Consider the following 17,582-nt stretch of genomic DNA (forward strand, 5'->3'; position numbering starts at 1 on the left):
AGCTCAAAGTCAACCTTTACACTTGGTTTCTTTTGAATTAATTCGTATTGTTATTGCATAAATACACCATCTGTCCAACACAGAATACCTGTAAAATCAGCCTATAAGATTTGTTGGTGCAATATTTAACCCTTTCCAGCTCTCCCAAAGACAGACCCTCTTCTTATTCCCCCAATGCCAGCCCAGAACACTTAAATTGTGTACAGACACCTTTGACACTGTCCATTCAGGCGAGGAAAGGGTTAATATACTGCCCAGTTGTGTCCTATCATAAAATGGCCACTTGCAAACAGCTAACCGCACGAACGCCCAGCCCAGATTTCAGCTAGTTCTGGAGGTTGGGAATACTTTTATTTGTTTGTTTGTTTGTTTTGCTTGGCAGGGGGAATGGGGGTTTCTTCCAAAGGTCCCCAGCCCTGCCAGTTCCTCAGAGCCCAATCTCGTCTTGCTGTCTGAACGCCAAGACTGAATGGGATGCTCCTAACGTTCAGGGAGAAGATGAAATGGGCAGTGAAGTGGCAGGTCTGGGAACCTTTGCTGGCCCTGCTTCATTTGGAGGCTACAGGCAAGGGAAGGACGGAGAGGCGTACATGGAAAGAAAAATAGAGTTATGCTTGTGGAATCTAATAAATGGTAACTGAGGAGTCTGAACAAAGAAAACAAGTTGAGGTAGAGGAGCCTAAGCTAGAGGGCTTCTGAGCATTGCTTCTCTCATTTAATACATTAATGCTCAGCATATCTCAGGATATGACCCATAAGAGGCTCTTTCATTTATAAATGCCTACTTACAGCCTTGTGAACATCCATTACTGGTGTCTGACATGGGCAAGGGCTGTTGTTTCAGTGCTATTACATATCTTGGGCCATGCTGACCTTCTTTCAGGAAATCAAGGCCAGTGATAATAGCACCATGCTACTGGACAGCCTGTCTGGACAACTAAGTTTTGACCAGTAGGGACAGTCGTATTTATTACAGAGATATGGCCCAGCAAGAGAGATTATACAGAATGGCAAAGAAATATAATGCAGTTTGCTGCTTAACCAGACTCTTTGTACGTGTACTCAGACACATGTAGGAAAATTATTTCAGCAGCTGAAACTAAATGCGGTTCTTAAAAAAGTGAAATAGGGGAAAGAATAAGAGTCTATAAATAAAGAGCTATAATGAGGAGGGGCACACCAATCAGGAGCAGCATAGCCAGAGAGAGTCTGTTTTCAAGCAGAACTTCTCTTGAGAAAATCTGGGTTTGGTTTTGTGCGATTAGGTTTGTCATGTGTCGTCAACCGCAACAGAAAAGTGGGAGCAAACAGCCCTGGAGCAATTGGTACGATCACCGTACAGTGGTGGCTATATCCCTTGGAGGAGCTGGGTGGGGTAAGGGGAGCTCTGAAGGACACGCTGGGGGACTTCCCTCTATGACCCGATGGAGAGTGACAGCAGGAGCAAGAGAGACTCCCCAGGCACATTGCAAGCAAGTGAGACCAAGAGAGGTGTTGGGGCTGGAACAACAGGGGAATATCGTAGGGGCTAACCAGTAAGTGTGCTGGAAAGGGAAACATGGCTGGTCCTCAGCAACGCTCATCCAAATTAGGAACTAAACCACTGCTGTGTTATCCATGTCTGTGGAGAAGTTTTTGCATTTTTAATTGTTTTGCAGCAATAACTGCAATAACTACATGTCCCAGGGCTTACTCCCAGGCTGAGTCACTGCCTGCTCCAGGTGAAGGGAGAAGGATGAACTCCTCATCCCAGCAGGATGAGCTGGGAAAGACTTTCTACAGTTACTTTCTTTCATTATTATTCCCAATGTAATCCAGAAGCTGCTTCCTTAGTGCTCAGATGGAAGGTTTTCCAGAGCATATCACCTGGAAAACGGGCCAAAGACTCTCTCCTTGGAAATAGTTAAATAGCTCCACTGCAATTAGCTAACACTAGGGATTCATTGCTTGAATGGAGGTACCTTTAGTAGTGGGCAGAACTCTCTGCAAATTAGGCCTGTATTTCTTAACATTTGTATCCTTGTGCCTGAAAATAGTGATATTTATTTGACATGCTCAGACCCCAGGCTGTTTTATCCTTAAATCAGGAACAAAATTCACCTTTGTTGTGTGAGGACAAAGTGTTTGTTCCTTTTGATGAGCATCCACATGTGGTAATGGAAGAGCACTTTAAGGCAAGACTAGGACAAGAAAGATAATCAGGGCCTGACTGTTTCTAAGCTCACTCTAGGTTATTTCCCATGGGGAAACCAGATGAGGTCTCTTACCCCATGTTATAATGTGGCTCCTTGTGTCTCTCCTATTTGCATGCAGTCCAACTGTGCACCCTCCTGTAACTGGCAGCTGACAAATACGTCTATGACAATTAAAAAAAAAAAAAATTCTAGAGCACTTGTATCTACTGATTATAGAAAAGAAATTTATTAATGAGAAACTGTGAATGAGCATACACTTGCAGGTACGAGTGTATAATTTGCACAAAAGGAAATCTGGCATTAAAGTTCATATATATTTAAAAAAGAAAAATAGAAAAATGTGCCTGCTCTGTTTGTATGTGGGAATGACAAAAGAAACTTTCATTTTGGAGAGGCAAAAACATCTCTGACACCCCTGAGGAGACATCTTATGAAAAGATAGGCAAGAGGGATGGTTACACTTCCTTACAAGAGGACTGACTCTCATTAACAAGAGGCAGGCAGTATTCATTCTAGTCACCAGTGACCTGCAGATAAGCCAAGCCAGAAAGAAAAAATCCTGAAATATGACTTAATAAAAGTCAGTGACACTATAACCCTCCCAACTCATCAATTGGAGGAAGAATGGAAGGTGTATCTCCCTATTGGACCAGCCATTTCTTTCCCTTTCTGCACATCTTCTTAGTATCAGAAATTATTCCCAAGCATGTTCCAGGCCACGTTGGCTTCATTTCTCTCTCTCTCTCCTTCCACACTAGACCCATTTCTTCAGAGTCCTTCTCAACAGAAGTGAGATGTGTATCACATTTGGACTTCTAACCTTCACACAACAAACACTCTAAACCACTGTGAGACGTGCTGTCGACATGCAGATTGCAGTGCCTCGGGCACCCACATGGGAAAGGTCTGAAAAGAACTTCCTGGCCCCTCTTCCTCTGAGAATTATTCATCACCTCTCTTCCTTTCCCTCCAGCTGCCCGTGCCCACCCACGCCTGCTGTAGGAAGCATCTCCCCCCGGTTTGGTTTGGACGCTGGGTGGTGAGGAGGTGAGTGGGATATGCCAGCCCCTGCAGGCTGCTCTGTACGCTCTGTTCTCAGGGCTGTTTGCTGTGCGGGCCGCAGGCTTCAGGCCTTTGAAGGGTTGAATACCATCTTTTGATTTACCATGGCTGATGGGGTATGGGAAAACTTTACAACTGAAATGCACAGAAAATCTAAAAAAAAAGAAAAAAAAATAAAGAAAAAAAGGGAAAAAAAAGAAAAAACAACATTGGAAAGACCTCAGTAACCACACAGATGATAATAAGTAATCAAATGGAATAGATCAAAGAAGAGAAGAAAGAGACAGCTCTTAGTAATAGTTTTAAATGACTTGTAAGAAAAGCACAATTAAATAACTCACCACTCAAAACAGTCTTTGTGTGCACACATCTGTCAAGGGTTAGACACTTGGGGGATGCTGACATGCAGCTAAGTCAGCACCGAGCATACTCAGCGTCTTCAGAGGCAATGCTGATGACTGTTTCTCACTGGTAGGGGGATTTTGGCAGGGTCAGATAATGAAGATTTGGTTATCATTTGTGACATTTTGGCTATGAACAGTCTCCTTAAAGAGTTAGACGTGACTTAGAGGAAACAACTGAAAATTAGTGGCTCTAATAATGTAATTCCTCCTCAAATTCTGTTTCTTCAACAGCAAGGTAACTTTGCTGTTTTGACAGAAGGAAAGTCCCGTTTCAAGGAATATATCTGAGAGCTTTATAAAAGAGGAGAGATGAAGCTCAGTGCTGGTTCCAACAGTCTAAACTACCCTTCCGTTGAGTTGGACATAGAAGGATAGTGCTGACACGTTTCCACCGATGCAGCCTTTAGTCACTTTTGGGGGAAAATTCAACCTCACAAAAATTCCAGCTGAAAATCTGGCAAATCTGGCATATGCACTGCTTCAGTCTCTGCAACTACACAAAAATAGCCTTCAGTTAACACAGGGTCCAGTTTATAGATTTTGTCCCTGTGCTAAACTAATGCCACACCTCTTTCCAAACATGTGTAGACCATATGTCAATTCTTTAGCCATGTCTTTTAGATGTCAGATAGTAAGAGGTGAACTGTCCACCTCTAGGCTTGGTGATGGCGTAACACCCCAGCAAGAGTTAAAAGTCACCAGCGTCAATCAGACACACAATGTTGACAGGCCCTGAGGGAATATACTGTCTGCCAGCATGATATAAGGAAAAGTGGAAAGAGTAACTGTAAAAAATTACAAGTATATTCAGGGTAGTCTAAATATGGTCTCCTCGTATACACATAGAGTCTAAGTCTAGGAGGCCCAGGAGGCCCTGTACACTTAAAAGGAGAAACTCCTACTCTTTGATTTTAAAGGAAGATGAAGAGATAACACAATCAAGCAACTGGTACTTTCCTCAGAAGAAAAGCTGACAACTTTTTATGAAATCTGGCAGTTTTCTTAATAAAAAGCAAGGGTTTCTATAGCCCTTCAGATGGGGACTCTTGCTTTTAAGAGAGATGAACTTGTTTAAATGCATCTTCTCTTCATTTTCTTATTCCAAAAGCAGATATTAGGGGCTGACTTGAACTTTAAAAGCCAGAGACACAAGAAGCAATTTTGAAAAACAAGCTAGTTCCAAAGCACAACTGCTGGACAACATATTGCCCAGGTGAGGATGAGGAACCCTAAAATCACCACTTAAGCTCATTTATGGAGCAGCAAGACCTTGATAAACTTACCACATCTAGCTGTGATATCAGGAGTTAAAAAACAAGAACTATTACTACAGGTATAGGTGTATAATACTTTTTTTTCCTCTCTACAGATAAAGCACTACATGGTTTCCTCCTGATAATACCACAGCAGGGTTTTGAAGATGCTGATACTCGTAGCTCAAAAAATGCAAAAGCTTGTTCCAGTGGGGCTTAGAATTTTGAAACCTGACATAAGCTTTCACAGACCATGCACACATCTTCATATAGAGTACCCTACATATTAGAAGAGGTTTAACATTTCACACTATCATGATAGTTCTGCCTCTTCGACTCAGAATCTCTTCTTAGTTATATTCCTGGATTCACATGAAGCAACAAGTTGCATCACTGAAAAGTGAAAGAAAGCTTCAACTCATCTATTTACATTCTTTAAAAAGCCTATTTGTCATTCAGTACAATACTTAAAGACTGGCAAGAAAAAGGATTGAGGCTAATCTAACAGCACATTCACTCCTAGTTGTTTTTTTTTTTTTTTCATTGTTGCTATTGTTGCACTTGTTTCTGATTGTCTGTCTTTATTATTTTCTGGGAAAGTGTAACTCTAAGGAGACAGAACACAACCCTTTGGGATAGGAGGGGGTGCACTTTTATTATTGCCTTCATTTTAATAAAGACACAATAAAAAAAAAAAAAAAAACCAAAACAACAGGCTTTTTTACTAGATATAAAAAGCCCAAAAGGCTGAAACACATAGCAATTAGAAAATAGAAATAATTAGTGAAGTAGCAAAATAGACCAAATTGTATCAAACTTTGCCAAATTCTGTAAAGGGCATGAGATTCCCAGGACTTCTGCTTGCCACAATATTCATTTTGCTTTCCTCCCACGTTTAGCTTTGACTGTTTTGAGTGATGTTGGATGAATGAGGGATGTAACTGATCAAAAGATGGACCAAGCAGCATGTCTCACACAGAGCTCACCAGTCCCAGACCAAGAAAGGAAACTTAAAAACTTAAAGACTTAAAAACCAACACTGTCCATAACGAAGAACTGACAGCAAATCTTCATGCAGCAGTGCAGAAGAGAATTTCTCTCCGCAAGAGAATATCATTATGAAGGTCTCAGCAGTTATTTTAGAAATAAATCCAATCCAATCAAACCAACAGAAATTAAACAAAATTATTTAAAAAACCATTAATCACAAGCCCACACTAATAGTGAAGGGGCAGTGGAAGGTTTTTATACGATACCTAAATTGACCATAAGTTTGACACGGCCTCCATCCAGCTCCAGGCGCAGTGTGTCCGCAGAGTCTCGTGAAGTGGTTGCCATCAACAGCCCATAAGCGCGCTGGGACATGAAACGGAAGGACACGTCTTCTGCTTCTGTATGCATGACCATAGGCATGATGATCTTCATGTACATGCTGCCATCATAGCTCAAGATAGAGGCCTCTGCAAGGAATCAGCAGACAATTGCAAAAAATGAAAAGAAGTTACACCTTTGTGCAATCTTCACTCCTGAAGAACCATGGCATCTACCACAGAGCACTGTGTTTACAGAAACCATACCACTCGCCATAGTAAGGTACTTACTGGGGGAAACACAGGAACTGGTGAACTGCATCCAGCAACCTTATGTGGCAAGTACAAGCAGCAAACATAAAGATATGGTATTCACCACAACTGGACGCGGTAGTACCCATGGAGACATAATCCCAAGGACAAGTATGTTAACACAGAGCCCTTCTGTGATAATGAGCTGGCAAAGCCTTCATTTTTCACATCTTCCAGAAAATGTACTCTCCTCCATTAGTCCAGCCTTCCCTAGCAGTGGCTGTAATCACCACTTTAAACAATGTCTACAACACTTCTACTAGAGCATTTAGTCTTGCCTTTGAAGGGTCAGAGTTCCTATTGCTGGTACTCTTAAGAGCTGTTGGTTTTTTAGAAAGGAATTTCTTTCCATTGCTAGCACTTTAAAGAAAAACAGCAACCGCATGAAACAAGTTTCCTAATATGTCTTTTCTACAGTGGATTGATGCTGGCTTGTGGTTTTATATTTTTCCTATTTTTTACTAACAACTAATATTAGTAGAGCTCTGCTGACACACCCAATGGCACTGCAAAGCAAAAGAAGAAAGGAACGAACCAAACCCCGCTGCAAGTTTAAGTGTCACTCAAACACAGGAAAAGCCAGGAGATGGAGGCACAATGAAAGCCAGGAATCACAGAATTGCCATGGTTGGAAAGGACCTCTGAAATCACCGAGTCCAACCATACACACACAAAAAACCCCTACAATCTCCGCCACTAGAGCATGCCCTGAAGTGTACATCTACATGTTTCTTAAATACCTCCAGGGATGGTGACTCAACCACCTCCAGGGCAGGCTGTTCCAGTGCCTCCTTTTTCCAGGAGGAAAAAGAAGAAAAAAAAAACAAGGAAAGAAATTATATTTTTCTATCATCTCTGAGGATGTCAAAGAAAATAGAAAGTTCAGCTGAGGAAAGGAGTTATAGTACTTAGCATTCTCTATTTGTTCAGGGTCTTGCAGGCAGAAACTGATATGCTTCTCTAAGGGGGTAGAATTAACGTCTTGTGGTAGAACTGCAGCAACCACTACAGCATGGCAATCATTGTTTCTGTCTGGGAATATGTTCCAAAGCATTTTTATTTGCAAAATCTACAAATCTACATAAATATATTAATGTATTAATCAGAACATCCCTTCTCCCCGTAGCCAAAGCCTAGCAAAGGCAGAGTGGTAGACATTGCTTCATGTAGGACTTATACCACAAAACTACATGTAAAAATCGTAGACGTTAAAAAAAATACCAGTTCAGCTCCCTAGGCACGTGAAAGGATTGCTCCATAAAGTACTCCTACCAGTGCCCCATCCAGTTTAGCTACAGTTTTCTCAAATGGTTGGGATTCTCAGCAGGCACCACCCACACACCCCAGAAAACTAACACCCCATCTAATTTAACCAACTGCAAGAACATGTATTTGGAATCCAGATGCTCTCCTTATGTTTCACCCCTTTGTCCCATATTTCCCAGTCAGGCCACTCATGCTGACAGGAGCAGAACTTCTAAAGGGAAACAGCAAGCCTGGCAAAGGCAATCCTTACATCCTCTCAATGCTTAAATGTTAGATGCTAGGGTAGGGTAGATGGATGGGAAACTGGCCATACGCCATGCCGGATGAGAACCGGCCATATGCCATGCTGGAAAGGACCCATGGCTGGCTCCACAATGGCCGGTAACAGAAATGCAATTTGTAACAAACATGAAAATGAGGTGATAAATAAGGATATAAGTAGCAAGCTGACAAAGTGACAGAGGAGATGTATATATGGTTAGAAAACATTTGGTGGGGATCACTGGGGTTGTGCTGGTGCAGCGACCCACTGCACTGATAGCTGGTGTGCAGCACCTCTCTGGGCATGGGACATGCAAACCCATTAAGAAGAAAACTTTTCTGGGAGCACCATTAAAATAAGATGGCTGTGAAGTGCTTCCCTATTCACCAGTTTTCTTAGCTGCGCTCCCCACACACTGTCATGGTCCGTACACACAAAGCTCTCTACACACAACACCCACTCAGCCATACAGACACCTTCTGGGTACCAGCTGCCAGCACTGCCCTGAGGACTCACATCTTCTCTTGGCCAAGAAACAGAGAAGGAACAAAAGCTTCTTTCTCAAGGTGGGGGAAAGGTTTCTTCTTTTCAATGCACAATTATCTTTCCCCTCACGTCTGCACCTCTTACTTGCCACCCACAGCTGCAAGCTGGAACTAAATGTACTGTATATTATACATACACTCAAAGGCAATGCGTATGTACACACAAACCCTCCGTGCTCTCTTTCCTCTCTCTCTCTCTGCGGATTGTATTAGAAAATGCAGTCAAGCATGAAATGGCTCTTTTGACGCCTTCAGCTCAGATGTGCCTTGCATGAAACAGTTGCTTGCCCTGGCGCCTGAATCGCTGCGAGAAGGGGGTTGGAGGATATCAGGATTACGAGTGGGAGTAGCTGACACAAGTGCCCCAGCTCTGCTGCTTCCTTCTCCACAGCACCACGCGTTAGGTGCCTCGGGAACACGAGTTTTTCTGCAGACACTAGAAGACAACAAATTGAAAGCCTGGTAATAATGAGTCTCTTCCCTTCGAAAAGAATTCGTGTCCTTCAGCTCCACTGATCCCATTGCTAAAAAATTATTGTCCTCAAACAAGAAAACCCACCTGTTATTATTATACTTATGTAAGAAGGATCTGAACACCACCTAGAATTGCTGAAAATGACACAAAAGTCTAGACAGTGTTCCAACTGACATCCCACAGTAGTCTAAATCAGGTATAACTGTTCCTTCTTTGGTCGGCCTGCCTTGAACAGGGAGCAATGAATCCTTGTCACAATTAAGCAGATGAAATTAAATAGCCTGCAGTAGTTGAAACAGCCTGTGCACAACCACAGGAGATGATGAGTTTCTGTTCTCGTGTGTGCCCTGTGCTGACCTGGGCCTGGCCCATCTCAGATCACCCATGCACTTAGCATCTTTTAAAAAGAAGGAGATTTCATCCTCACCATGCAAGTCTTCACCAGCTGCAGTATCTGGGAGCTTTTTCAGTACATCTCCTTGCAAGCACACCATTCCCTCCAACTACAAAAATACCCCTTCAGAGGAGGGTATTGCCTGGTAGCAGTCATATGAATAAAATCTATCTCCTTGTCCTGACAGTCAGTCCCCAAATCTTGAGGAAGGCATGTTACAGCTGCACAACACATACAGCAAATCTGCGCAGGGCTGAACGTAACCTGGCAACAACTAGGTGACCTCAGCCTCCCAGGCACTGGTGCTGGCAACTTCTGCCTGAATACAGGCATCCACTCGATTGTCCTCGGCCATCTGCAGCAATGGGACTGTAATGTTGTTGTCCAACACCATAAATAAAGACAGCGCCACAGTTATCCACATTTAAAATACACGTGTGTTCCTCCCCCCCTTCTACTTTTAGGGTAGCTATTATACTTGGACGTCTCACAAGGACACGCATAGGAGCAATGGGGTAAACCATTTTTCAGAGACCCACAGATTTGTACAGATGAAAAGATCCAGAGAGGCATTTATTTGCAATCTGAAAGCCAGAAGCTTCATTGCCATTAGCCTGGAGATGGGAAGAAGAAGAAACCAGGTGCTGATTCAAAACTGCCCTGACATAATGCCAGAGATCTGTGAAAATCAATATGTTATTAGGAGTGATTAGCTTCCCAGTCTTGTGCTCTGAGATGCTGCCAGCTTTAATTTTACACTTAGCATCCAAAGGAGCAATTCACTGCTGCTTCCCCACAAGGCTCTGCATAAACCTCCTGGGGAGACAGCAACAGGCGTATTCTTAGAATACAGACAGAAAAATATTCAAGACCTCTTCATGCTCTTTCTCTTGCTTTCTAACCTTTTTCTTGTATTAATCTCCATTCTTTGCCTTTTTCCTTTCTTCTCCCATTTAGTTTTTCTGTAGTCTCTTGCTCTTCCCTGTGGTCTTTTTGCCCTGCCTCTCAGACTGCAATATATCTTTTTTCCTGAAATTTCCAGAAAGATGACAGTGCAAAAAGAAGGAAAAAATAAAGATAAGATGACGCCTTCCTTCCCTATTTCCAGGGGTTATACAGATGCTTTACAAAAGGACCTTTGTATCCCAAAGCTCAGCATACCATTACCCCAGCTCCCCCACTCTGTTCTAGACTAAATAAACCTCTTTTGCTCAACTTCTTCCAGCTTTTATTTTCTAAAACTTGCCTCTTTCGCTTCTCATTTCTGGATTCTCTCTGATTTGTATACTACTTTCTTAAATTGACATGCTCCAATTTGAATAGTGTACGTCAGTTAAGACTACACGGGCACTAAAAGTAGAACACCTACAGAATACAGCCCTATCAGTACAATGTGTAAGAAATATTTCCAAATGAGCAGCAAACAAGAGAGACAATAGAGTTAGCTTCAAGGCATTCATCACATTTTCAGGGATGCAAGAATACTGGTGGAGCAGTAATAATAATTGTCACTTATAAGGCTGCTGCTATAGACAAAAATTGCTAGCAGATGTTTACATAGGCCAGATGACATCCACATGAATATTTTTCATCAAACACATTTTTTCAAAACAATGCAAAATTATTTTCATAGCATCATTTAAAACATTTTATTACTTTTAACATAAATTCAAGTCTGAAAATAGCTCAGAAGTGTGGGTTGGTTCATATAAAACAAGAAATTCCTGAAGAACACCTGAAGTGCAAGCCACACTGATTTATTCATCTAGAAAGTCAGAACAGAATAAATACCCTATTGCCCATTTCCCTTTCCATACCACCATCTCCCCCCTGTTCCAGTATCTTATATATTTCCTATCCCTTCCCTCAAGGTTTTAAGCAGAAACATCAAATCACTGCAGAAAAAAGTATTGCCTAAGCATCCACAAAATGGAAGACGTATAAAAATCTAGACAGAGAAGGCAAACTAAGAGCCCCAAGCAACACATCTGTATGAAAGTGCAGGGTTCAGTGCAAGTGCCATCATGTCCTTTCTCAGGCAAAGAAAAAAAAATAAAAAAAAAAAATCTTGATTCTGGTTATGAATGGAAGCAATTCTGAATTTTCTTCAGAACTACAAAATTATTATTTTTTTCTGAATCCAAAATTAACACCTTGCCTTTCTAGTTCAGTATTATAAGGAGGTTATATAATACCAAAATCCTGTAGATGGGACCTGAGAATTTTCATCTCAAAGTCTGCAAAATCTCAAGGAACTAGTAAAAACCGTGAAGCTTCCACCACTATAAGGAAAAATCGCACCAGATTTTTGACTGTCTTCAAAAAAAGCTTCAATGGAGACCTTCTAAACTTTAAACTGGCCTACAGAAGGCATATAAGGATCCAGGATCCTAAAATCTCCCTCCATTAATAAATTTCACAAGCCTTTGCACTCTGGATTCTAGTTTTGTTTAACTTCTGCTGAACAATTCTCCAGCTCCCAAGGTTATGGCTACCCTACAAAGAAATATGTACCAGTTTCCACTGGTATCAGGCTGGGTACGTGCTTTCTCTCCTCCTGTCATCACCACACGCAAAAGAGGTTAAGTTAATTAATGGGTGTTGTCAGATGGGGAGTTACCGGGGGAAAAAAAAATAAAAATAAAAGCCTTTAATACACAATGAAAGGTAAATTTTATCTAATAAACTGTGCATCTCCCTTCTTTGGGCTGAAATCATAAAGAACTGGGGCTAGGGAGGAGCCGTAAGAGCGGTAAGTAGCACAGTGGAAATATTTGCAGACAGAGGAAACTGTAGCGTGTAAATGTTATTGCTAGCCCTGGGAGGGGAGGAGCGAGGCTATATTGCCATACTGAAGCTTGGCAGAGACGCAGGGGAACCACCAAGGAGCACACGAGCTCTTCAAACTTACTCCAAATGTCACTCTAACATTTACAGAGCTTTGTACAACTATTTGGGAAGAAATCTCTGTCAAGAAGGCTAATGTAGAAGAAAAATTGCTCCTCAAAGCCAAGGGGTGTAATGGGGAAGGCATGGGGAAATCTGCTACTAAAATGATAGTAAAAAGAGTTTGCATTACGTGGGTGATACAGCTTAGAAAGTGATGCCACTTCTGTTTAATTTGAACATCTCTGAGTTCTCTTCATAGCACCGTCAAGCTGCATGAAGGACCTGATCACTGTCTTCTCAGTAGTGTTTCACTAAGAAAGGAGGATTATAGTGAAGATGGAGTTTGGCTCTTCTCAGAGGTGTACAGTGGAAAAAAAAGCAGGAACAGACACAACTTACAGCAAGGGAAATTCCAGAAAACTGTAGCAAAACCACTACATAATGAGGGTAGCCACACACTGCAACAGGAAGGCTGCAGAAACTCCACGCCTGGAAATTTTCAAAACTCAGCCAGATAATGCCTTTAACAACCAATTCTGCTCTTGAAGTTGGAGCAGGCAGTTGGGACACAGACTCCCAGAGATGCCTTTCAACCACGATTATTCTATGACAAGTGCCAGGACGCACTGGTTTCACTGGCTGTTGCACCATTTCACAGACATCACCTTACACCTGCAAATTGCTACTGATCTCGGATGGAAAAGTTTTTTGTCTTGTGAGTTATCACAATGCTGCTTGCAGCATATTTTCAAGCCTGAAGAAACAAAAGATTCAAAACTTTGCTCTCCTTGGGCAAAGGTATGTCCTTGGGCAGATTCTTTACCTTTGCTGAATCACCTCAGAACAATAATGTTCAGAAACCAAACATATTATGAAACTACTTAAAACATCCAACTGTTGCGCTTTCAGGCCTTTTCTCCCACAAGCCAGGACGCTCTCACTGAACTGGTGTGTCACACTCTGCCAACATCTCCCAGTGGCTGCTGACTTAGCTGAAAATTGAAAGGCTTCTAAGGGTAGCTCTCGGCAGTAAAATTTCCATTACTTCCCCAAATTTTCAGGAGATGGGGGCTCTGTTGTAAAATCTACAAAGATGGGAAAGCTACTAAAAAGGCAGTTATCACCAGCCTACCATCTCTGAAAAGCAAGGCCGTAACGTGAACTACATTCATAACTTTGTGTAAAAGCACAACCAACCTCCACTCGGTTCTGTTTTTTTGAATACCAGAAAGAAAAACAGTAGCTCATACTGTCTCTTGCTGTTGGTTTAAGAAGGTGCACAGCATGGACCTAAGAGCCCTCAATTTCCTTTTCTTCCTTTTTGTCATCTGACAGCCCCAAACCCTGGACTTCACAAAGTCCTGAAAGAGGTGTACAGACAGGGCACGGAGGGTAAACATGGGTCTATGAACTGTAGGGTAAATGTCCACAAAAATCGTAAGTACACCATAGTTTTTTTGAAAAAGCAACAATTCTTCAACCCAGGTAATCTCTGATTTAGGAGGGGCCAGACATGAGAGACTGCCACGCTGAAAATAAGCAGGCAGAGGAGCTGCGTAACTATTTACAACTAATGTAAGGCAAACAGCTTCATGGAAACAGAAATATCATAACACTCATAAAGGCTGGCAAACAGGTCATCTTCGGGGGGTGTCTGATACAACAGAGCAGGTAGCAATTAGGAGGGTAACAACAGCATATATGCAGTGGAAAAATACAGGCTAACATGTAATTTCGGGTTTCAGACTACAGCTTCCAAACTTAAAATATAAGATAAACTAAGTTGAGTTGATAGTGCTAGGACCTGTGGCAAGGTCCTTTCAGAGCCTTTTCTTCTCCCATCACAGAGCTGCTGCTTTCCCTAAAAACATTTGCAAAACCACTAATCCCAGGGTGGTGCCTGCCTGAGAGCAGCGCTCAGCCAGTGCAGCACAGACAGCGCAGAAATAATTTCCAGACATCCCACAGGCTCTGTCCACTCCTAATGAAGTCATCAGCAGAGATGCAACAGCCAGGGCTGCTCACCCAGCTAATTGCTACCACTGTCCAATTATTATAACCATGATAAAGAGAGGCAGAAACTAGTAGCTGGCATGGGATGGCAGTTGGCATTGCCAAAATCATGAAGGCTGAAGCAAGAGATACATGTTCAAACCTGTAAATTTTACTAGCAGATAAAAGAAATTAAGTCCTACTTTCAAGTAATAGGCACCGCCTTTTGAAAACGTGATTGTCCTGCAGAAAAGAATTGACATAGGGTGTGTCTGTAGTAATGATGACCCAAATTACCCAGAATCTCCTTGTCTAGACAATTAAAGAATGTCCCCCTCTGACTCTCAAACATGGCCAAGTGCAGTTTCTCTCTTACAAAATCAGTATCTCTTGGTAAGGACAGTTAGCAATTCATAGTCCAAAACACTGCTTCTAATTATACAAAGTGATACCATTCTTAAATTCCTACAAGCCTATCTCAAATGTCGAAGGCTGTGGTGCTTCTAAGTGCATCCATCAATGGATGGATTTACACACAACAGCAGCCAGCCCAAACCCTCCGTCCAAAACTCAAAGATTTATATTCATGGAGAAGAGAGTTCCATTAATCTTTTTCTTCTCTGAACTCCAAAGCCTCCAGTGATCTTGATGGGACTTGTAAAAGATAATAAATCCTACTTCTTGTGGAGGCTGTGAAGGTTTAGTCAGTGTTGACAAATTCTATGAGATTCTCCAGTCAAAAGAACAATAGATGTATAAATTATAGCAGCAACTGTGACCCTAAAACTTTCACATTCACCACTCTGCTGCCCATTTTACTCACTTTGAAGTTACGAGCAGCAGTCAGAATACAATGAAGAGTGTCATACTCCAAAAGCACCAGCCTGATGCCACAGTTAAGTAAAGCTACAACTTCTTCAGCTGTTTCTATCAGTAAACTACTGAGAAAGTTCCTGAGGTCTGAGCCTATTCCAATTCAAAACAAGACCAAATCTTGAAATCACCAGGTTTCTTAGACTGAAAATGTCACTTCTGTGAAAAAGATTTTCAGTTCACCTTCTGCAGTATCTTTGACTTCTGCTGAAATGCTCGGATCTCACCTGCCCCTCACTGGAATTGGAAAGCAGTCACATTGTCACCCATATCAAAACATTTGCATCCGCTTACAGATAAGATGTGAGAATGTTCCCACATCCTGTATTGTTCTCTTTATACTAGACATAATAGAAAACTCTGAGTTAAGAGAGTTTTGATGGTGAATAACCTGCTATTTATCCTGTCTAAAGCACTTCTGTCCACTGTAATAAAGTCCAGAGGGACATTAACTCTCCAGATTGCTAGCAGCAAACCAGATGTGATGTATTTTGTTACAACATTTCTGATCCATTACATCAAATTATGCCAGATTAAATGCAGCCCATCAGGGAAAAGGGTTTCTTCAGACCTGTAAATTGACTCAAACATAAAATTTAGTGTGTGTGTATCAGTGTCTGCACCTCCTGCATGACATCACTTTCCATACAACTTCTTCACTCGGTGCTGGGCAGCATACCTGCAGAATTAACTGCCTGGGAAGGAACTTCGTAATGAGTGGGCAGGTAATAAAAAGCCTCATTTCCCCATGGTGTTAGCAGGTTCTCTGGGTTCCTCTTTATGTGCTAAAGTAAGCACACAGACTCATAGCGAGGAAGAACTGCTTCCCCCACCAGATCAATGTTAGGCCTCACACACTTCAGAACAGCAGTAAGGACGATACAGTCAAAATCCCTGCCCCAAGGGTTGGGTGAAGAATTCAAACATCAACCACTCATTCCTAAAGACCAGAGTTCAGAAATAGCTTAGACAGAGAAAAACGGGAGTTTTATAGTCTTAACCTAAATATAGTTTTTTCCACATCCTAAATTCACTGTTTAGAATGCCCTGCAGGGCTGCCTGTGCTTGGAGGAAGTCCAGGACAGGGGGGAAGAATAAAGCTACCTGTCACCAGTATGACGCCTTTGCTCATCGGGATGGCAGACAGGAAGTTCAATCTCTAAGAATAGATTCTGAATTCTAATAAAAATGTACGTGTTTGATAAAAAGGTCCACAACCTTAATGCTCTGTACAGTGGAAAAAATGGCTTGCTTTCACCTAAAATGTCTCCCAGACTCTAAGTGCAGGAGAGATGGGATGAGGAGAGTAAATTGCAAAAGCCATCCCATTTAGCTGAGTGGGATCACAGGTAAGGTCAGGACAGTTAATTACTATCTATTTGCTGAAAATTACCCATAAAGGTAATTAGATGCACAATTCTCTTACAGCAATTAGGTCTTGTTGATATGAATATGAAACAGGTACCAGGTAAGAGTTAACTCTTAGAGTTAACCAAAGAAAAGGAATGAATCACAACAAAGAGAACATTCAAAGACAGAAGCCAAGGTAAGTCTGGGGGATGGCCAGATGTTCAAATATATGTTTGGAGGACTGGAGAATGCTTTCACATGCATTATTCGGCCAAACCACTAAAGTGTATCAGAGAAAGTGAGATTATTAGAATGGAGCCCAACACAATTTAACAAAGCATGGTAAAAGCAGATGGGAGCGTGGCCGTCAGATTAACTTTGTGTAAAGGCTGTGGCAAATCCATCATGAGGTTTTCCAGGCTCTGAGACAGCCTGACTAGAACTGGCCCTACCAGCAAATTGTGTTTACTTCAGAGATGAAAATTTTTCTCTTCCCTCATTATACAAGTCCAAAAAAAGGGCGTGGGGGAGACAGTCTGACATTTTATACTCTTTTTAAATGGTGTTTCTCTATAGTGATAAAAGCCATTAATCATTATCAATGAAAACTCGGGGGAGGGGAGTAATTACAATATCTGAAACATTCTTTCAGGTTTTCAACAATTTGTTCCTCCGTTGATATCTAACCCCTTTTCTTGGGCTTTCTGCAATCTATACCCCTACCCTTTCTGCACCCAGAGAAAAGGGATGAGAAAGCCGGGCTGCAATTTTGAGAAGGCAGCCTTCAGCTGCAGGGAGCAGGGCTCAGGTGCTGCTGAGGAAAGCAGGGGCAGATAGGAGCAGCCCCACTTATGTGCCCCTCACATCTGCCCACATTTCAAAGGAGTCCCACAGCCAAGCATGGAAGATCACAAGCAGTAAAAGCTCTGCAATAAGGACAGAGCAGTGGGGTGAGCCCACAGGTGTTATTTGGGGCCAAAGCATGCTGGTGGAACCACAT

At 42.0% G+C, this 17,582-nt stretch overlaps 1 protein-coding gene across 18 annotated transcripts in view; it reads right to left on the minus strand.

The window, feature by feature from the left end:
• NRXN3 (neurexin 3) overlaps positions 1-17,582 on the minus strand; it is a 925,309-nt gene that overhangs the window by 631,185 nt on the left and 276,542 nt on the right. For all 18 annotated transcript variants that reach the window (XR_001412019.1, XR_001412018.1, XR_001412017.1 and 15 more), the window contains one exon: positions 6,171-6,374. Coding sequence is in view for 14 of the 18 variants with exons in the window: in XM_014941879.1 (XP_014797365.1) it covers positions 6,171-6,374 (204 nt within the window). In the remaining 4 variants the exon portion in view is untranslated. The remainder of the gene's footprint in view (positions 1-6,170; positions 6,375-17,582) is intronic.

This window comes from Calidris pugnax, unplaced genomic scaffold, assembly GCF_001431845.1.
Source record: "Calidris pugnax isolate Ruff unplaced genomic scaffold, ASM143184v1 scaffold56, whole genome shotgun sequence".
Lineage (NCBI taxonomy): Eukaryota > Metazoa > Chordata > Aves > Charadriiformes > Scolopacidae > Calidris > Calidris pugnax.